The 23,021-nt window shown below is 33.8% G+C and overlaps 2 protein-coding genes across 4 annotated transcripts in view; one reads left to right on the plus strand and one right to left on the minus strand.

Annotated features, from left to right (window-relative positions):
- Positions 1-1,230: 1,230 nt before the first annotated feature.
- The window catches only part of LOC117110729 (isocitrate dehydrogenase [NAD] subunit alpha, mitochondrial-like), a 29,989-nt gene continuing 8,198 nt past the window's right edge, over positions 1,231-23,021 (minus strand). Inside the window, exons 4-11 of the mRNA XM_033253513.1 lie at positions 14,128-14,300; positions 13,460-13,589; positions 7,162-7,295; positions 6,577-6,679; positions 6,007-6,071; positions 5,252-5,336; positions 4,335-4,487; positions 1,231-3,560 (exon numbers count right to left, since the gene is read on the minus strand). Of these exons, the coding sequence (XP_033109404.1) occupies positions 3,477-3,560; positions 4,335-4,487; positions 5,252-5,336; positions 6,007-6,071; positions 6,577-6,679; positions 7,162-7,295; positions 13,460-13,589; positions 14,128-14,300 (927 nt within the window). The 3' untranslated portion in view covers positions 1,231-3,476. The remainder of the gene's footprint in view (positions 3,561-4,334; positions 4,488-5,251; positions 5,337-6,006; positions 6,072-6,576; positions 6,680-7,161; positions 7,296-13,459; positions 13,590-14,127; positions 14,301-23,021) is intronic.
- Positions 8,276-23,021, plus strand: part of LOC117110728 — a 16,809-nt gene continuing 2,063 nt past the window's right edge. The window contains exons 1-5 of one of the 3 annotated variants that reach the window (XM_033253510.1): positions 8,276-8,662; positions 16,476-16,618; positions 17,362-17,485; positions 17,905-18,093; positions 18,710-18,889. In XM_033253510.1, coding sequence (XP_033109401.1) covers positions 8,623-8,662; positions 16,476-16,618; positions 17,362-17,485; positions 17,905-18,093; positions 18,710-18,889 — 676 coding nt within the window. In that variant the 5' untranslated portion in view covers positions 8,276-8,622. Of the gene's footprint in view, positions 8,663-16,475; positions 16,619-17,361; positions 17,486-17,904; positions 18,094-18,709; positions 18,890-19,651; positions 19,819-20,569; positions 20,694-21,110; positions 21,300-21,914; positions 22,095-23,021 lie in introns of those variants that run through there. The other 2 variants (XM_033253511.1, XM_033253512.1) reach the window with 2 other exon arrangements.

Below are 23,021 nucleotides of genomic sequence, written 5' to 3' on the forward strand. Positions count from 1 at the left end.
GGGAGGGGGGGGGGGAACAACATATTCAGAATAGATAAATGAGAGCGCTATTTCAATATATGCCTTGAAATTTTTTAATTTAGTGGCAGAACGGGGGGTGCACGTGTTTCCCCCTTCTCCCTACTGGATCCGCCCCTGATCAATTTGGCAATTTTTGTACATAGGCCTATAGACCGATAGACCTTTAACATTACCAAAATGGGAAGCGTAAGACCCAAGTCCCTATTTTATCTTCTTGTGATCTGAGACAGACAGTCGTTTCTTTCAACATCATGCACCAACCATAGGCCTATTAGCCCTGATCATTAAAATTTAAATTCGCATAGAAATAGGTTGTGAATTTTATATTCATATTAAATCGCTTCACTGTAAATAAACACTAATTGCAATCCTATATAATTCTGGAATATAATGGACATCGAAAAGTTCCATTCCCCTTAAACTCCCGTTTGATGTTCCCAAATTTAATTGTTTATTCGCGATTCCACAGTGAGTAGGCCTAATCCTTTTATCTATTGGTTTCATACCGGTAGTACATCTTCCCACCGCTTCCTGTGCCCGGCAATGTCAATACCGCATATTATAAGCTGTTTCTGTCTCAACACCCCGATACAACCTGAACAAATAAGCATAGGAATAAAATAAAAAGACGTCATGAATATATTATGGAAATTTGAAAGTCCTTCGGAGAGCTTCTAGATTTGACCATGTCAAATCGGGAAATTGAAGGTTTAAAGAGTGAATATGCTTAAACAGGTCCATGCTTAAACTAATAGTACACCGTGTACGTAGTAATAATAATAAATGAACACATGCTGGTATCCGTCAATAAATAACTCTCACGGCGTTTAAGTAGATTAATTAAGTTGATCATTCTCATTATTTTATTCTACAGATGTAAATTCCGAAAAAGATGACTGATTGTTGCTTATTTAATAATTGATTAATTAAGTCATTATTATTTAATTGATTACTGTTACATTTTTGTTGAAAAAATGAGCAATGATTCGTGGGGAGCGGGCATTAGTCCTATGAACCCATTGCGTCACAACGGAAAATCAGAAATGAATATGCATGAACCCATAATAAATTAAGCTGCCCTCTTTGTTATTATGCTACTGACTTCAATTCCGAAACATGATTGATTTATTGATTGTGAATAATACAAAGATCGGTAGATAAGCGAATATAGCACTTTACAATAATAAAATAATAAATTAGGCATGACAATTATTATGTTCATAACTTTGCACAATACCAACTTTGTTAATATTATGCATATTTATTGAGGGATTCACAAAATGGCAGTTTTTACATGATATTGTGGTAGAATGCCAATTTTTAAAAATTAACACTTCAATATCAGAGTGACATAGGGAGCTTTCGCAAGCTTACAAAAACGATAAGGAATACAGTACGGTACGACATCAAATTTTTAGACAATCCTTCCCCTGTCACATAGGCGATTCATATTAAGCTCGTACACCATATTGACAAGAATAATTTAGGCATGAATGACGACAATGATAATAACGTATTTATTATCTTTTTGTAAGGATGAAAAAATCTCCCTAATATCACTATATCCATAGTAAATTTCACGAATATTTCACTATTTAAAAAATAAAGTTCAATCGTGTGGCAGTCTTTTACAGTGTAATTCACTATTATGCATTGCATTTAGTGATAACAAAATCGTACATTCTTCCGAGGATATTTTTATTTCTTCTGAAATTTCATGACAAAAAATATCATGGGCAAGGGTTCAAGAAGCATGTTCTTTTATATACTTGACTATCAACCACCACATTCAATATTCACCACATAGAACATTCCAATTAATATGTGCACAATGCAACAAGTTGAGTAAAATGTTAGTATGTTATACCTTCAATAAGACACAATAATAAAGTCTGATCATACATCTTTCCATACTATCACATTTTACTTGACAAAAGCGTGATATACCTGGTATGGTCACGATGACATCACATCATTGACCATATATAGAAACATCATGACTATATATGGGGGATACAACAGTTTTTTTGTCAAAGAAAGTTGTATCGTGTGGACTGAGCTAAAAGCTGGGCACACACTGATGTTTCGTACAACATTCATACAATCACCGGCCGATGCACCAACCTCCGTGAGCGCTTGAAGATGTAAAACTCTCTGGTGATTGTCGGTGGTAGTCTGAATGTGATAAAAACAATACATTGGACTCTGGTCTGGTGGCGCTCTCCATGGAAATAACCATTGCAGCAGTGTGTGCTCACCTTTAGTAGTATATACCTGATTTAAACTGCTCTCTCTGCAATTATTTTGATACATATATTAAAGCCCTGTCCAAACTATCATATTTTATTTGACAAAAACATGTGACATGCCTAAATATGGTCATGATGACATCACATCATGACCATATATAGGCACATCATGACTATATATGGGCATACAACAGTTTTTTTCTCAAAGGAAATTTGATAGTGTGGACAGAGCTTAAGGCTAAATCTTTGTCCACACTAACAGGTTTTAAGGTGACATATCAGTGATTTGCCCATATATGGCCATGATGATGTCATATGACACCCATATAAGAGACTGTCACAGGTATTCTGTATGTAAAACTTGATATAGTGTGAATGGAACATAACAGAACTTATACATTTATGAAAGTAAATACAGTATATTATATAAATTTTGATCATATAATGAGCTGATTGATAACCCTACCAATTCATTCATTTAACAAATTATAGTTTTAAACAATAAATAATATTTGATATACTAAACTGGCTTCAGACAAAGGAAGCCAAGTAAATAACAAACACCAACTCTTTTCAACTATGCAACTAATTCCAATCAAGAATTCCACTTTAATAGCCAACATCTAAACCAGAACATACTTTAACACTTTAATCTAGAGAAGCTATTAACAGATGCTTGGTTTCATCTTGATACAATAACTTCTCTTAAAATTGATACAATTTATTTGGTTAAAATCATTTTTTTTGTTTTGTTAATATAAAATTAATATAAACTATCCTATATTCTATTTATTAACACAGTTCAATTTATTTTTAAATATGTGAATGAGAATATGCCATCAAATATGTATTAAACAATCGTATCAAACATTGTGCGTTTACTGTACTTCATATTTTGAAAAGTAATAAAATATTGCAAAATTAAGCTCACATTTATGTACTAAAATGGATTCATCTTGTTGTAATTACACCTGAGTTTGTACTTTTATAAGTAGGTGGAATTCCAATATAGGATTATTACTATAACTAGCTATTGGGTGGGTCTGTTTATTATGATTACAAAGCACAGAAAGCATTGGAGAGTGGCATAGCTGTCATCAATGATGTCACTGATGATGTCATCAATAATGGATGTCACCAATGGTGTCATCATTTGCATACTGTCATGTGTATAATAATTATTATTGTAGCAATAACATTTCTTTCCTAGTCCATGTATTCAATCTTTTCACAGATTGTGTTGGTAAATGCAGAACAAGTGGCATTTCCTCCAAGATCGCCAGTAAGAAACTGTGAAAAAAGCAGAAAAAATAATCTTTAAAGACAGATGTTTTATTTCATTTTTGCTTTACTATTTACACCTAGTGGAGCATATGGCTTCTATAATAATAATAATAGGGAGCTATCGATTGCACAACAACGATAGGATGTAGAACGTAATGACGTCACCAAAAGTCATCTGCGCATGCGAGAAATTTAAGGTCACCACGTCGAGTAGATTCTGGAACGCAATTTGGCCAAATCTACGTATGCAGAGAACCAAGGACGCCAGGTAGGACGGTCACGCATAAATGATTCTGTTATAGCTCCCTAATATGATGCTCTTTTGTGGCTTTATAAGCCTCAAACTTTATCAGCAACAGGTCAGTAATTATTTCCTGATGAGGCCAATAGCAATAGCATAAACAAATTAAATGTGTCTTGTCAATATTCGACAAATATTGCAAGACAATCTAGGCATAACCTGGAGCCTAGCAGAAGCAATCATAGACTAGAGGTTTTCTAGGCCTGGGCATGGTAATAGCTAGTAGTGGGTGAGCTCACCAATCAATTGTTTCCATGAAATTGCTACTGAGAGTTGTTGACTGTCAGCAACAGTTTGTAGCGATTGTACCATCATCATGTAAAGCCTGGACCCCAGGCTTTAAATAGACCTCTGGTAGCCTAGACTCTATATGAGGCCTAAACAGTCTAGACTTTGTTGTCCCTATTACTTGCATTTTCGATTCCCTGAATGTAAGTCCTGCAAATTAGGTATGGTACCAAGAAATTTGGTGCATTTACCTGGCCCTCTCTGATCACAGCTAAAGCAGCAGCTTCTATCCTATTAGCATGATCCCCTAGGCCCATGTGTCTTAGCATCATCACAGCACTGAGTAGCAAAGCAGTTGGGTTTGCTTTATCCTGTCCTGCAATGTCCGGTGCAGTTCCATGTACCTACAGTATAAACAAATTAAGTCATCAGGTTATATACAGTACAGTGTTAATAAAATGAATTAAAAGCGTGCATATATCCAAGAAACCTGCCACTATTTGTGACCCTTTGTAGAAAAATTCAAAATTTAGTTTTTTGGTGTTTTTAGATTCTGCATGAATTCTTTAAAACAGTGTTTATTTGATGGAAATTGGTTGAGTATCAGCAAAGTTATAAATATTTAATTCATTGGCTATCAGCCATGTTGGTTTTGCCAAAAAACAGCTTCCAAAGATTCCAAAATCAATAGTTAATTATAAAGATTTTTTTTTCAAAATAATTTTGATATACTTTTCAGTTAGATTTAGTGATTGATATTTTGCAGAAATGTTCTTCAATATATCTTTTTATAAAATGCAAGAATGTGAAAATGTTTTGGGTGCTTGTGGAAAATTAGAAATTGCAACGAACAGTGGGTTTTTCCAGAGCTGGTCACATTTAAGGAACAAACTTAAATCATTTTTAAAGTTATTTCGGGCACTACTTGAAAATATTGAGCCTTAGCCACCATTAATGCTTTCAAATATTGCTTTCCAGCCTTGTGCACCTTCAGGCAAGTTTTTTTCAGGAAATAACATTTCCTTTGGGTCATTACTTTTCAATGTTGCCCTCAAAACATTCTATGAATTACTTTTTATTGTTATTATGAAAGAAAAGGCACTTGCTTTTGGCAGAATTATTTGGATGTAAATCAAATAACATTCAGACCATATAGTGTAGAACTTACAGATTCAAATATTGCTACTCCATCTTGACCAATATTTCCACTTGGAGTAACTCCCAAACCACCTATCAATCCTGCACACAGATCACTAAGAAAAAACAAAGAAACATAATGTGATAATCAAATAATATTAATCAAATGGAACATTATCTTTCACATGCCTCCCCATCCCCCTCCAAAAAAACAAAAATCACCCTAGTACAGTTACTACATCTTAATTGGCAGAACTACTGATAGCATAGCTGTAACATAATTCTATATAAATAACCTCCTGGGGTCATTAATTACACCCTCATCATAGACATGGCATGTTGGCATACATTTGCTTTAATTCGAGTGTTCACTTTCTCTGCTAGTGTTCCTCTAAATTTAGATGGAGAAAGATTCATGTGATTTAGTTGTCCATCAACAGATGTTGCACATTATGCTCTCCCTTTCCTCTCATCAGTTTCTAATTCTAGCATAGTAATTCTCAAATAATATTAGTGTCTTTAAAAAGTTGTATCACTCCAAGGTGTTGTGTTTGTAAATTCATAAAGCTGGACATCTGATATTTGTTGAAGTCATTTGATGATAAGTGTACCTCCTAATATTTTCCTGTGATATGTGTACATTCCACTAGATATTCTGCGATTTACATTTTGATACGATGACATTATAAAGGCTTTACTAGCTAGACACCTATCAGAATACTTTACTATAAGGAGAATAGCATTCTATGTAAATTAATTAGTACAGAAAAATAATTTACTACAAACCTTAGAATATCCCCATATAAATTTGGCATGACAAGAACATCAAACTGTGTGGGATCTTGCACCATCTGGAAAAAATGAATGAGATCAGATGCTAAGCTAATTCTTTCCCATAATAACACTTGCCAATTCCGGATGCAATGTGATTTTCTGGAACTAGACATTGATTTAAGCATCCCATTCTTTTTACAGTGAAAAGGAAATGAGGTAGATAATGTAGTACTGGATGTTCTTATACTGGTTTAAGAATTGTTTAAATAAAAGAACTGGAAATTGTTGGTTTAAGTCACTATAACTACCTGGTTTATGCAAGTAAGTACTATACCAGTATTCACAAAAACATTCAAATATACCATATTGCAAATAAGGCTTATATAAACTGGAAAGCTCCATTGGCCAAAACTAAACCAAAAAAAAAACAAAAACAAAAACAAAAACAAAAAAAAAACTCTTGAGTAATGGCAGGTTTATTGTAACAATCAAATAACTGCACACTTTCATTTATCACCTTTTTCGAGCTTAATGGAGGTTAATGGTTGGTTTGATGACAAACACAATTAGTACAGAACTTACATTTAAACAAACTGTATCTAAGTACATCTCGTTGAAACGAATATCGCGATGTTTCTCTGCTGTTTCTCGGCAACACTTTAGGAACAAACCATCAGACATTCTCCTGTAAATGATAATGTCATGATAACTTATGTCTTTATTATAATGTTCACATCATATAAATGCAATTTTAAAGTACACTAACATTGTCAATAATAATTCTCCGAGTATAAAATTCCAATTCCAATAATGCATCTTTTCCTTTAAAAAAATCTGACGCATGTAGACCTAAAAACTGTAGGTAGGATGTTGATAACACTGCAAACATACAAAGAAAATCCAATAAAAATATAACCTCCTTGTGGAGGCAATAATAATAATATGTAATAGAAAATAGCAAAATAATGAATTAACTTAATTAATCCTTACTGATGGACCACTTGACCACACGACCCAATTTATGTGACTGACACCTGTGATTTGCCCATATTTGTCACATCAATCTTGATAGCGTGTGGGCCCAGCTTTAGTGACAAACTACATGATCATTGGTGAGAATAAAATAAACAACAGATTAATTTAAAATACTTATATGTGGTTGCTTACATAATATTAGCCTTGTGTACAGCTGTAACTGTGGTTCTATTGTTGGCCTTGGCATACTCAAAGGCAAACTCAGCCACCCTACTTGAAGCTTGCTCGGTAATAAGTTTAATACTTTGCACAACTCCGTCAACAATCTGCAAAGTTAATTAAACAACACTATAGGTTAAAGCAATGCCAAATCCAAGTATACGCTAATCAATCGTGATGTTGGTAGTCTAGGGGCCTGTTTCTATACTGACGAGAAAGAACCGTTCTCGAAAAGAATGGTTCTTTGTTGCAGTAGAAACGGGGGCCAAAAAAAATGATGATTTTTTTTGGCATCCCAAAGAAGGGTTCTTTAGCACAGAATCAACACCATGCCGGGGACACCAAAGAACCATTATTTCATCAAAAGAACCTTTCTTTGTGGAGTAGTTTTTTAGCTGCAACATAAGTAGCGGCCTAATTTGACCTAAGTTAAACTTTCCAGTATGCTAGGCCTAATGTCTTGTACAACTAGAATTGTTGAAGGGATGTAATTGAAAGTTCATTTTTATCAGACTTTGAAAAATATTTCTCATATCAATAATTGAGGCATCCTACATGATTTTACCTTTGGAAGTTCTTTAATAATGATCAAAACTGTCGCAATGTTCCACTTGTCTATCCAGTGATACAGTTAAATTTATTATTACCAGCAATCAGTAAAACAAATGTCAAACTTCTGTTCACAACACAATGAAATATCCTCTTTTTTAAAGTAATGTAAGAACAAAAGTTTAACCATAATTGTTTTATTTTAATACTGACATGGTACTTGGATAGGACGAATCATCATAATAAAAATATTGCTGTTTTGTTAAAGCTTTTATACAAAGGTCATTAAATAAATTGCATTCTGGGAAATTGTTACGTCATGTGGAATATCAGTCTGGTAACCGTTTCATGTGGAGTGCAAAATGCAGTTGGTTCATATCTTGCTAATCCAATAATCAACAAATGATAAGAGCACCATTTCTTTCTCGATATTCAGTAGAAACACACCCTATGAGTGAGACACTTACCTGGATAACATTCCCTATCTAGATCTCTAGAGGATGAGGATTTGTGGCACCCTGCTTAGTCGACTGTTCTATTTTATTCGAAGGGGTGTTTCATTTGGGAACAAAGGCAATTAGTCGATTTATCAAGTATTGGTGAAAAAGACTCATAATTTAGCAGAGAATGTTAAACACTACCAATGAATATAGCAACAGAGTATTATATTTAATGATATATTGTCGGTATTGAGCTAAACAAATTAAATGGTTAATGGTTGTATATTTCATTAACTGCAAAAATACCAAGGTCTCTAGGAAGCGCTTTAAATAAACAAGGAAACAGAACCGAGAATTTAATCTAGTCAAACTTTAAATCATTTACATACTTATCATCTACCTGTAGACTTGGACTTCACATTTGATTTAACAATCTGATCTTGACATGGAACATGTATACTATGACAGCACTCACTACAAACATGGTAAGTCATTCTCGTTGATATTTCATATTTTTTATTGATAAATATACAATGGTCACAAAATACAAAGTTGAAAGCACTAAGGCAGCTTTAAGAAAGAAAGTAACATGTTTATACAGTAATTAGGTAGCATTAATTGCTGATTAATCATCTCCTATGTACCTGTATATTACTGTAGCTAAATGGCTATCAAATCGAAGTTCAAAAGTTCAAAGTACTTTTATTGTCAATAATACAACAGGTAAAATTGAAATTTGATTTCCTCAGATACACAAAGGAGACATAAAAAAAAAATAGATCAATTACAAGAGCAAAAACACAGAGTACAGAAAAATTTTTAAAATCTTTACAGAGAAAAATTACATCAGAGTTGACATAATTAAAAATACAGCAGTTTAACCCTTTCCAGTCTGCCCCATTACCATTGCCTGAGGCTGTACCAAAGCTGAGAAATTACATCATCTACACTAAATGTTGGGTTTCTAATGGGTGCAGGCATTTTATTTGGTCTGAATATAGGAGGCTCTCTACAGAAATACTCCTACATCACTCTCAAACAATCCTACAGAGGGCAGCCTAGCTATAAAAAAATTATCATGAAATCTATACAGGGCGTACATACGACACCCCTCGCTATAAATTATGGTCAAAGAGGGAGTCCTCACGACGCCATATGACTGGAGAGGGTTAAACATCATCAGTTTAATTCTATTCTTAATTAAATTTACAAAATATAATTCCAGAGAATGACAGCAAAGTTAAAATAATGAAAAAAAAAAAAACTAGAAATTGCAAATTGCAAGTGAAGTGCTGCGAAGTACAACTGCATAAAATGTTCTTCGAACAAAATTATTTATGCGAGTCAAGTGAAAATAATGAATAATAAAAATATAACAAATAATATGAGCATGACCCATTGTCTATATATTATTAGAACAGCGTTGGTACAATAGTGTTATTATTAAAAAGTTAAAAAAAAAACATAATAATTAAAAAAATTGCAGTTTAAATATCATTAGTTCAATTTATTTCTTAATTTTATAAAAAAATATATACAGAATATTCCAAAGTAAGACATCCAAGTATAAAAAAAATAAATAAATAAAAAAATAATTTATTAAATAAAATATTACAGTTTACAATAACTAATAAAACTAGCAATATTTAGTAATATTTGCCGAATTTACATTAAAAAGCAAACCAAGTGGGCGCCATTAGCAAAGGTGTTAGCCTGATACCTAAATCTAGATCATGTCTTCCTCACTGAGATATTTGTGTTAACTTTTAACCTACCCTCATGATGTTTGGACTTCATAGTGATCGTGGAAGCAACGACTTCGACTTTGGTTTGAAAAATTATGTCATATTACTGCATAGCTAAATGGCTATCAAATTAAAGTTCAAAAGTTCAAAGTACTTTTATTGTCAATAATACAACAGGCAAAATTTAAATTTAGTTTCCTCAGATACACAAAAGAGACATAAAAAATAGATCGATTACAAGAGCAAAAACACAGAGTACAGAGAAATCTTGAAAATCTTTACAGAAATAAATTACATCAGAGTTGACATAATTAAAAATATAGCAGTTTAAATATCACCAGTTTAATTCTATTCTTAATTAAATTTACAAAATATAATTCCAGAGTAGAATAGCAATGTTAAAATAATGAAAAAATAAATAAATAAATAAATAAATAAAATAAAATAAAAAAATATTATTATTAAAAAGTTTTAAAAAAACCATAATAATTAACAGAAGTTTAAATATCATTAGTTCAATTTTTTTTTCTTAATTTTATAAAAATACATACAGAATATTCCAAAGTAAGACATCCAAGTATAAAATAAATAAATAAATAAAAAAATAATTAATTAAATCAAATATTACAGTTTACAATAACTAATAAAATTCACACGAATTTGTTAAATATCCATAGCTTCCAGGGGGCAGAACACCCTGGGCACCCCACACCCCAGCCTAAAATCTTGATTCACTCACATGCCATAGGGAACAAAAACCTAATAATTTTTTCTCTGCTACGTAACCATTATACATGTATACGTCATCCTACCCCTCAAGGGCTGCATATTATTTACTACCTAAAATCATAATCACAATTTTTAACGTTCGCAAGGGAATTACGTATTAGTTTTTAATGTCAATAGTAAGTTGACTATTGGTAATGAAACCTGTTTTTCTAGATTCACAACATATAAAATATTTAGTAAAACAATGGCAGTTAAACAGGTCAATCTCTTATGATATGGATGTGGGATTCCAATTAGTCCCAAGCATGCTGAATATAGCCTTAATGAGCTTTTAGATCAAATGGATTGGAATTCTTTGTTGTGTTTTGACCCCTTAAAGCATATTTCCACTAAAGACTGTTTTCCACTAGGTGACGAATGTGTTCGCGCGAATCAAAAGCGTCGGTTTGCTTCCTGAGCTCTGATTGGTAGCGCATTTTTTCAATTCGCAAAAAGTAGGAACAGTCGAACTGTCAATTTTGCTGAAGCAAAAAACACAGATAGAAATGTGAATGAGCATGAGCCGACACTTTTGATTTGCGCGAATATATTCACCTAGTAGAAAACAGGCTTTAAGTTCTTCTGGTGGTGAATTGGGCAGTATTCTATGACACGAACCCTGTTTTTTTTTTTTTTCAAAGTGTGTCTGCATTCTTTAACATGCACATGAACCATTCACATGGCCAAAATGATGGTGGGCAATTGAACCTGCTAAAGTCTGGAACAAACTACCAGCTGATATCAAACATTCGCTCTCAATTAACTCTAGTCTAGGTATAAGTCTTAAGTATTTTCCTGATGTATCATATTGTATTACTTTTCTTTGACTGGACCACAGCCAAAAAACAGGTTCATACTTGACTGTGAAATCCTGTAAATATATTATTTATTAGAAATTGCAAATTGCAAGTGAAGTGCTGCGAAGTACAACTGCATATAAATGTTCTTCTAACAAAATTATTTATGTGAGTCAAGTGAAAATAATGAATAATAAAACTATAACAAATAATATGAGACATGACCCATTGTCTATATTAGAACATTTCTCATTAGGTAACAAAGTCGTAATTTTTCATTTTTGTCAAAAAGTGTCTATAGTGTGATGAATTATGGTTTAGGTTTTTTTTAATAAAGTTTCAAAAATTTCTATGTATGTGGAAAATGTAGTTGATTACCAAAGGTTACAATTTTTATTTTGAAGACTGCATGGTCTAGGAAGTGTACATTTTTTTATGGGGCAAGTTTCCAAGGGCGGGTTTTCTGGGCGAGTTGACTACCAAAGAGTGTTGCCAAAGTGTGAGCCAGCGTGTTATTTGATCACAAGTGAGAGACATATCACAAGTGTGAGCCAGTGAGCCATGACGTCACGACAATAGATAGAGACGTTAGCCAGTTATGTGAGGTATCGGCTGAGTTTTGTGGAGTACAATTCAAAAAACAACTATAGGTCTAATAATGAATTATTGTGATGTTAAATAGACAATGTTATCTATCAAAGAGCGACGTTGTTTTTCATTGGGCCTTCGTCCCTTCAAGGGTAGGCCTATACCATCCTAGCTAGTCTAGGCCTAGAGTAGGATAAGGCTAGCGCGACATGCGGACGTTGGTACGAGTAGGTTAGTCTACAAACGTCGCCTAAAGTAATTGATTTTACCCGGCATAACGAAAGACGGAAACTCCGCTTTTCAGTTGTCTTAGGCACTCGTTTTTTGACAAACAATGACCTTTCAGAAGTCAAATTGCTGTCAAGAATATGAACTGGCTACTTCGCAGCAATTAGCAACCTTGCATTTTAGTCCTCTCTTACTGAAACTCAAGGAGTGCAATGATTGAACTAAACTATATACCAAGAATATTCAAAAATGAAAAAAAAAACATTGTGTTACTTAAGTCTGATGGACCCAAAATTCTGGAATATGGTTAGATTCTGGCATATACCTGTCTCTTATACACATCTAGATGTGTATAAGAGACACTGTCTCTTATACACATCTATACTTACATGATGTTTTAAATAACATGAATATTTGAGAAAAATGTATGTCCCCATAGGAAATTGAGCCCAAGGCCTTCCGAATACTGTTTGAATACTCTACCAACTGAGCTGTGAGGCCAAGTAGTATATACTGTATGCTTTGGATTTCCCCATTAGGACACATATTTTCCAAAGTGACTGCATAATACGCAATGAATTAGTAAATCACATGAAAGTAACTTTGGTATAGAGACAGTGGAGGTATATCGGCATACCAAAGTTATTTCATATATTTAATATAAATACTGCAGTATGAATGTCACTCCAAAAATTGACAAGGCCATATTATTCTGTTTCGCTTTCATTTAATCACCACCAGAAAAAATGCATAACATGTAAATTTAATACTGTAACCTAGATTTAATCCTATGATTATCATTTCATAAACCAAAAGGCATGAAGAGAGTTGCCACACAACAAATTTTTTTGGCCTATGCAAGGATCTCCACGGTTTAGCGCACACACACGTACACCCACACACACATACATTGGCTAACGTCAGTTTAGACTGCTCTTATATACCTTCATCCCATGTTTTCCACACAAATATGATGATGAGCATCGACAACAAAATCTTTAAATCTCTTCACCCAAGTAGTTCCATCCATCCACTTCCATGTGCAAGCCACCACTTTGCTATACCTAGCAATTTTACCAGCTCACAAACGATCTCCATCCCTCAAAGTCACAATTCACATCGAGTTCAAAACCAAATCAGCATTTTAAAATCTTACCGTATGTTCGATTCCACTATATTCCCCCTCAGTATTTTCTCTAATGGTCACCAAATCGACATCTTCATAGGGTGTCTTGTAGCCCTCTAATGATTTGCAAGGCCTAACATTTGCATACAAATTAAATGCTCTGAAAACAAAAAAATAGATTTACATTGGTAATGGTAATGGTTAAGTATTAAAGGTACTCTTACTGACCACTTGTTCGAAGACACCAAGCAATGTGCAAAGCGGTAGCAAAAGATGCACCATTGATATTATTACCGCTGAACAGACACTTCAAGACAGAGTTAAGTATGTATTTGACAATCAAAGCTCTATCAGGTCTATTCATATTTTTCAACTTGTATGTATGTATACTGACGAACTGCCTAATGGAAAATTAACAGCTCTGTGTTCAGCTGTTCTGACAATGAATTATCTATTAACTTCCTTCAGTAGTATGAGGTACTGTATGCGCCATGATAATACTGGATGAATGTATACGTTAAATAAATTAATTAATTAATAAATTTTATTTCATTTTTAAAAAATTTCATTAATTTTTTTTTTAACCTACCAAGCCTAGGCCCCTGTCGGGCCCAGACCCCAAGGCACTTTGCCCCATCTGCCCCAGGCCTCTTGATGCCACTGGTAATAATAATATAATTAATAGATAAAATACTCACTTCCTCAATGCTAAATTAAGACTCATGTGCCCCTTGCCAATAGGAGTTGCTAGAGGTCCTTTCAAGCCTATTTTGTTCCTATTCATAGACTCAATAGCTTGGGGTGGAATACTGGTTCGACCATCGGGTCCTTTGACTGGTGTGACATCAACTGTTTCCCAATCAATGGGCACCTGAATAAGAATGCATAAAAAGGTCACATAGAAAGGTCACATAAAAATGATTCTTAAATCCTATCCAGACTATGAAATTATATTTGACAAAACATGTGACATGCCTAAATATGGTAATGATGACAGCACATCATAACCTTATATAGGCACATCATGACTATATATGGGCATAAACTGTCTTTGTCAAAGGAAATTTGTGACCCAAGCTCACAAACAGGCTGTAAACTCGCACTGCACTGTATTGAGAAACAAGCCTCAATACCCAGAATAGGACGTGAATTTTGTGTGAATTGGGTTTTTATGTAATAAATAAAGTATAACTATTAATCTTACATCAGGAATCAACAATTCCTGAGGTTTGAGTTTAAAATTCCAACTGTGGGATGTAAAATTTAGCCATTTTCGGATGGGAGCTAATGAAAAATGAATAGAAACATGCCGAAAATAGAAGCATTTTTCTCAAAACTTGATTTAAGAAAGTTGATAAGATGACAATTATTCAAACGGTCATAACTTTGCTTCCAGACACCTGATTGAGTTCATTTAACTGTCATTTTAAAGTAAATGATATGTTCTATGCTATTATGACAAAAACTCCTTTTGGCCTGAGGACGAGTTTACAGCCCGTTTGTGAGCTTGGGTCACATATATTACCGACAATATCTGACAGACACTATCTGGTATGCCTGGCTTAGGAAACAATGTATTGTATGTTTTTTGATAAAATAAGGCACAACATGCCTTTAGACAAATACTACATGTTCTGGCAAATAGGCTAAGTTATAGCACAAATTGAAATTCAAGGTATTGTTAATTTCGGAAACTTGAGTATATAACCGGGTGTCTAGAAAACTCAGATCTTGGATCTCTGATCTGAAAAGATTGGGTCATTGATTTAAAGTGGACATTTCAGGCATCTTAGTTATTCAGGAGTAAAATTAAAGTACTCCTGGAAAGATAAAGGTGAATTTGAGAATTCACTTTCCAAAGTTATCTTGTGCACACATTTTTTAACTACCAAAGTGAAGTGAAATAACTGTTTTTTGACCATTTATAGAACTAAAACTTTAGGACATGATTGATTAAACTGTTGATTCATAGTAAAGCTGTATTAAGCTTAACAAACAGCTTAACCATTTTGTCACAATAACTAATATACCTGGCTTATTATGCACAAAAATACACTAAAAAGATCCACTATTGTATTCAATATAAAACATTGTGTTTATTACAATGTACACTAATATGAATTACGAGTTGTATGTATTTATTATAGGGACAATTTTTGTATATCCAGATTACATTCCATCTATGTCTGTATTATTTGGATATTATTGTTTTATTGTTGTTATTATTATTATTATTATTATTATCATTATTTTATCATTATTATTATTATTATTATTATTATTATTATGTTATCCCTTTGCCCTTGGGATGCTTTTTGTATTGTTCCAGGTGATACTGTAGTTATTCAGTACTATATTTACATAGAACTCAGCAAAACATCTTACTTCCATTATCTAATACTGTACAGTATATTGACTTTGGTAGTTATTCCAGTCATATCGTCAAGCATGTGCCTTCCTAGACGTAGCCTAGGTGTAGCCTTCGGACATCTTCACTGACGCCATCCATAGGCCTGTAGAAATGGCAATTGGTTAGGCTGATATGATCGATAATGTAAAAACGCAAAATTGCACGTAGCTGACGTCACGCATGACTGGTCACCTTGAAAAACCTTACCATGTCTATTTCAGGCGATGCCAAAATGATCGATGAAGCGATCATCTGCGTACCTCGTAGCAATTTTGATATATCGTGCGAACAAAAATACGGAGAAAGAAAGAAAAATAAGAAAAAAAGATGATGATCCTGACAATAACAAAAGGTGATCCGCTCGAGAGCTGATCACCAATAAAAACTGGTCAAATAGTTCTTTTAAAGATAAGGTTAAATTCACATGGAGAATTGTACTGAAGTGAAATGGCTGTGTTCATTTTCACAATGCATGGGCCAGTAAACATACACAACATCAATATTGACAATACTTTTCTATACAATCTGCCAAATGAAAACCCAGCGAAGCATTGGATTCAGTTGTATATAATGTAATGTAAATTTAGATATTACATACAACAGGAACTAATAACCGTTCTCTTCTCACTTCTGCAGCAATGGAAGTATCAAACATTGCATGGACTACGGAGCTTTATACCGTGAAACAGATTATGTCCAAGGTCACATTACCCACGTTCTCAAGGGTGGAAACGGCTTATTTTGGGGAGAAAAACTTGGAATCATTCTCAGCAGGCCAGGTAAGCTAACAGATTCTTTTTAGCCCTCATAAAAATGATTATTCTATTATCCGGATTTGTATGTACTTGGGAATAGGCCTACTGACAATTGCAGGGAGGGGCTGAAGGTACAGTGTGAGGGCGCTGGCATGGGAAATGAGGTAATAGGAAGTGATTTCTAACTACTTTAGTGTAATTATTTTATTCAGAAATTTTTTAATTACAGACACAAACATTTTAACTGGGAAAAGGTGCACCCTTAATTCCCATAGATACACCACTGAAATTACCCCAAACAATTCAATTACTGACAGAAACACAGAATGTTTCAGTCAATAAGTCATTTTTCAATCAGTTAATTATGGACGTCAAAAAAAAAAAAGTTCTATTGTGTTGATATAACATGTTTGAACAGCTAAAGTAGGCCTACCTAACTACTGTAGCTTGAGTACAATACTTTTTAAATGCTATCTCTGTAAATAAATATCTCTGGATTGATAAATAAAAATTACTGTATCACAATAGAAATATAGCAACATGCTTCTTTTGAAACCTCCAGTTCAAAACATATCGGGGTCAATTTTTCTTCATAACCATAGTTTGCTTGTGTTTCAGGGATAAAAATCTACAAATATTCTGATATTTTTCCCACTCAAAAACAACTCAAAAATTGTATTTACACCTGTATCACAGTTCCATTATGCCATTGGTACATTTTTTTGCCATTAGATGCAAATAAATTAACACAGGTTGCATCAACACAGGTTTTATGGGTTATTGATACGAGGCAACAGCGTCGTGTAATAGCTGTGGATAAACTGGGAAATCACATAAGCATTCCTTTTAAGAGCCCTGTGCGTTTCCAGATTCTTGGCAAGGTAGATGAAGGTGAGATTTCACTGAACACTATTAGAATTTATGATCATGTAGTTTTTGATGATGGAACTTTTAACACTGCAATTTGTATAATATACTAACAACAACAACAGATAAATTTTTTATATGATTTACATTATTACCCCAGTTAACCCCTATGGAACATATCCTCAGATCATTTTATATGCAGATAGGCATTGGATTCTACCTGATACCCACTAACTTTTACTCCTGGGTGGAGAGATACAGTAATGTGGATAAACAGCTTTGCCCAAAGGACTACTCAAGAAGAATGCACAGTGGGGTATTCTAACCCCTGACCTCAAGTATCAAAGTCCCAACTGCAACCATTGTTCCAGCCACTCTTCATCATTACCACCACCACCACCACCATTATCATTATTAGTAACTCATTCATTTGTGTTTGTTAGAAGAAGATCCAAAAACTCTAGATGAGTTTTTCCGAGAGAAAGAACTACCCATCAAAGTCAAGTTTAATGTAGAGGACATGAGTTCATTAACTCTAGATGGTGCTTCTAGGCAGGCAAGCTGGTTTGAAGAGCTTACACTCACTACTAAGCATGATCTTCCATACATAATGGCAGTTTGTGCAACGAAAGGTAAGTTTACATAATCATTTTTAGTAAAAGGAAAATGATGGTAAGTGGACCAAAAAACAGCAGTGCAAAAGTTGGAGAAAACATTTATAAATACCGTAATTTCCCCAAATAACCAGGTATAATTTGATACATATTGGTCGTACATCTCATTTCGTCATTTCTTTATTTTTTTCCCTTTGGAACTGACTTCAATGGAGGGGAGAGGAGTAGAAATGCCTCCAAATAATCTTATAACCCACCAATGATTTGTTACGAGTTCTTTTGTTGGCCCAGTATCATCACTTCAAATTGAAAGTGGTTTTGAAAACTGGTTGTCTTGTTCAGGGAACATTGATTTGTGAAACACTTTCACTGTCTGAGAGTGCCTTCTTAAAATTTAATCACCTCAGCCACAATCATGACACTGAGGTGTGGACACCTTTCAGGAACTTTGGACCTATCACACAGGGGATATCTGGGCTGCCAACAGTGCAACATACCTTTAAAACATAACAGCAGTTACACAAAATCAAATAGAATATAAAAAATTTTGTTGGGTGATGCAAAATACTAAAATTGTTTATCAAAGAATTGTTAGTAGAATGAGGGCATCTAACATTCAAATTTCTATTTTCAGATACAATTCAACCGGATATACAGTGTTTGCCTGTTTATCTACAAGAAGAATTCTCAATTGGTTATAGTTTGAACAAGTCCCAAAGTGATAATAGCACAACTGACTGGTTTTACTTCAAAAAGCATTTTCAAAATTTAGTAGATCAGTTGGTAGACTTCAACGATTATTTGGGAAACCCAGGTAAATTTGTTAATTTTTTCGTGTATGGATACAGTAGTGAACGATAAATTTAATTCCATACAATATTTCAATAGCCAAATCTTTTCTACTTCTCCTGCTTGATCAAAAGGAAGCAACAGGTCTCTCACCCTGCATCATTATCCAACCATTGCAGAGACGTAGCCTGCAGACCGTTATTCTGTTTAGTATCTTATCCATATCTTTAAGACCTACTAGTAGCACTTTTAACAGCAAACTGCACTACCATAATAAAATCTTATCAATAAAAAGATTAAATATAATTAAATGTAGGTCTACACTAAAATATGTTGACATAAAATATCAAGATGGTCTTGAACTACATGAAATAAAACATTAAAAAAACTATATTTCCAACCCTCAGATTTTATAGAAATGTTTTACTTGGAAATCCATACTTGATCACCTTGTTAACTCTGGGAAGAATATGCAAATGAGCTACAAAATACAGAGAAAGGAATTTGTATTTATTCATTTATGTAGGCAAAGATTGCCAATATAGAGTATTTATCATTGCCGTATTCATAGGTGGCAAATACTTTTCACAAGAGCAATATACATATATAGAGTACTACAGTGTTACATCGCGATACCACGTGATACTACTATGTTGCTATCATTGCAAATACAATTGACAATACTTTTCTATACAATCTGCCAAATGAAAACCCAGCGAAGCATTGGATTCAGTTGTATATAATGTAATGTAAATTTAGATATTACATACAACAAAAGGAACTAATAACCGTTCTCTTCTCGCTTCTGCAGCAATGGAAGTATCAAACATTGCATGGACTACGGAGCTTTATAACGTGAAACAGATTATGTCCAAGGTCACATTACCCACGTTCTCAAGGGTGGAAACGGCTTATTTTGGGGAGAAAAACTTGGAATCATTCTCAGCAGGCCAGGTAAGCTAACAGATTCTTTTTAGCCCTCATAAAAATGATTATTCTATTATCCGGATTTGTATGTACTTGGGAATAGGCCTGACAATCGCAGGGAGGGGCTGAAGGTACAGTGTGAGGGCGCTGGCATGGGAAATGAGGTAATAGGAAGTGATTTCTAACTACTTTAGTGTAATTATTTTATTCAGAAATTTTTTAATTACAGACACAAACATTTTAACTGGGAAAAGGTGCACCCTTAATTCCCATAGATACACCACTGCCATTACCCCAAACAATTCAATTACTGACAGGAACACAGAATGTTTCAGTCAATAAGTCATTTTTCAATCAGTTAATTATGGACGTCAAAAAAAAAAAAAAAAAAAAAAAGTTCTATTATGTTAATATAACATATATGAACAGTTAAAGTAGACCTACCTAACCTACTGTAGCTTGAGTACAATACTTTTTAAATGCTATCTCTGTAATTATAAATATCTCTGGATTGATAAATAAAAATTACTGTATCACAATAGATATAATAGCAACATGCTTCTTTTGAAAACTCCAGTTCAAAACATATCTGGGTCAATTTTGTTTCATAACCATAGTTAAAATGCTTGCGTTTCAGGGATAAAAATATACAAATATTTCCCCCTCAAAAACAACTCAAAAATTGTATTTACACCTGTATCACAGTTCCATTATGCCATTGGTAGATTTTTTTTGCCATTAAATGCAAATAAATTAAACACAGATTGCATCAACACAGGTTTTATGGGTTATTGATACGAGGCAACAGCGTCGTGTAATAGCAGTGGATAAACTGGGAAATCACATAAGCATTCCTTTTAAGAGCCCTGTGCGTTTCCAGATTCTTGGCAAGGTAGATGAAGGTGAGATTTCACTAAACACTATTAGAATTTATGATCATGTAGTTTTTGATTTTGGAACTTTTAACACTGCAATTTGTATAATATACTAACAACAACAACGGATAAATTTTTTATATGATTTACATTATTATCCCAATTAACCCCTATGGAACATATCCTCAGATCATTTTATATGCAGATAGACATTGGATTCTACCTGATACCCACTAACTTTTACTCCTGGGTGGAGAGATACAGTAATGTGGATAAACAGCTTTGCCCAAAGGACTACTCAAGAAGAATGTACAGTGGGGTATTCTAACCCCTGACCTCAAGTATCAAAGTCCCAACTGCAACCATTGTTCCAGCCACTCTTCATCATTACCACCACCACCACCATTATCATTATTAGTAACTCATTCATTTTGTGTTTGTTAGAAGAAGATCCAAAAACTCTAGATGAGTTTTTCCGAGAGAAAGAGCTACCCATCAAAGTCAAGTTTAATGTAGAGGACATGAGTTCATTAACTCTAGATGGTGCTTCTAGGCAGGCAAGCTGGTTTGAAGAGCTTACACTCACTACTAAGCATGATCTTCCATACCTAATGGCAGTTTGTGCAACGAAAGGTAAGTTTACATAATCATTTTTAGTAAAAGGAAAATAATGGTAAGTGGACCAAGAAACAGCAGTGCAAAAGTTGGAGAAAACATTTATAAATACCGTAATTTCCCCAAATAACCAGGTAATAATTTGATACATATTGGTCGCACATCACATTTCGTCATTTCTTTATTTTTTTCCCTTTGAAACTGACTTCAATGGAGGGGAGAGGAGTAGAAATGCCTCCAAATGATCTTATAACCCACCAATGATTAGTTACGAGTTCTTTTGTTGGCCAAGTATCATCACTTCGAATTGGAAGTGGTTTTGAAATCTGGTTGTCTTGTTCAGGAAACATTGATTTGGGAAAAACTTTCACTGTCTGAGAGTGCTTTCTTAAAATTTGATCACCTCAGCCACAATCATGACACTGAGGTGTGGACACCTTTCAGGAACTTTGGACCTATCGCAGGGGATATCTGGGCTGCCAACAGTACAACATACCTTTAAAACATAACAGCAGTTACACAAAATCAAATAGAATATAAAGAATTTTGTTGGGTGATGCAAAATACTAAAATTGTTTATCAAAGAATTGTTAGTAGAATGAGGGCCTCTAACATTCAAATTTCTATTTTCAGATACAATTCAACCGGATATACAGTGTTTGCCTGTTTATCTACAAGAAGAATTCTCAATTGGTTATAGTTTGAGCAAGTCCCAAAGTGATAATAGCACAACTGACTGGTTTTACTTCAAAAAGCATTTTCAAAATTTAGTAGATCAGTTGGTGGACTTCAACGATTATTTGGGAAACCCAGGTAAATTTGTTAATTTTTCGTGTATGGATACAGTAGTGAACGATAAATTTAATTCCATACAATATTTCAATAGCCAAATCTTTTCTACTTCTCCTGCTTGATCAAAAGGAAGCAACAGGTCTCTCACCCTGCATCATTATCCAACCATTGCAAAGACGTAGCCTGCAGACCGTTATTCTGTTTAGTATCTTATCCATATCTTGAAGACCTACTAGTAGCACTGTTAACAGCAAACTGCACTACCAGAATAAAATCTCATAATAAAATCTTATCAATAAAAAGATTAAATATGATTAAATGTAGGTCTACACTAAAATATGTTGACATAAAATATCAAGATGGTCTTGAACTACATGAAATAAAACATTCAAAAAACTATTTCCAACCCTCAGGATTATGTTTTACTTGGAAATCTATACTTGATCACCTTGTTAACTCTGGGAAGAGTATGCAAATGAGCTACAAAATACAAAGAAAGGAATTTGTATTTATTCATTTATGTAGGCAAAGATTGCCAATATAGAGTATTTATCATTGCCGTATTCATAGGTGGCAAATACTTTTCACAAGAGCAATATACATATATAGAGTACTACAGTGTTACATCGCGATACCACGTGATACTACTCTGTTGCTATCATTGCAAATACAATCAACTGGATGCCATTTTCCCCACTGACAAACAATTGATCCCAATTTCTAACAAAATTATTAAGATGTTGTATCTTAGTTTGTTTTTGTAAATTTTAATTGATGATTAAATGTGTGTTCGATAACTAATATAATGCAAGCTTTTCTGTTTTTAGTACATTTTGATGGTAAAATATTAGATTTTAAAAATGCTATTTCAGAAAGCCTATGAAGTCATTCAGGCGTAACGAACGGTAACCAACGTCTGGTTGGCGACAGAGGGAGCCGCCTGGCGTT

This window comes from Anneissia japonica, unplaced genomic scaffold (assembly GCF_011630105.1).
Source record: "Anneissia japonica isolate Jap-2015-1 unplaced genomic scaffold, ASM1163010v1 scaffold2756_len2360902_cov194, whole genome shotgun sequence".
Lineage (NCBI taxonomy): Eukaryota > Metazoa > Echinodermata > Crinoidea > Comatulida > Comatulidae > Anneissia > Anneissia japonica.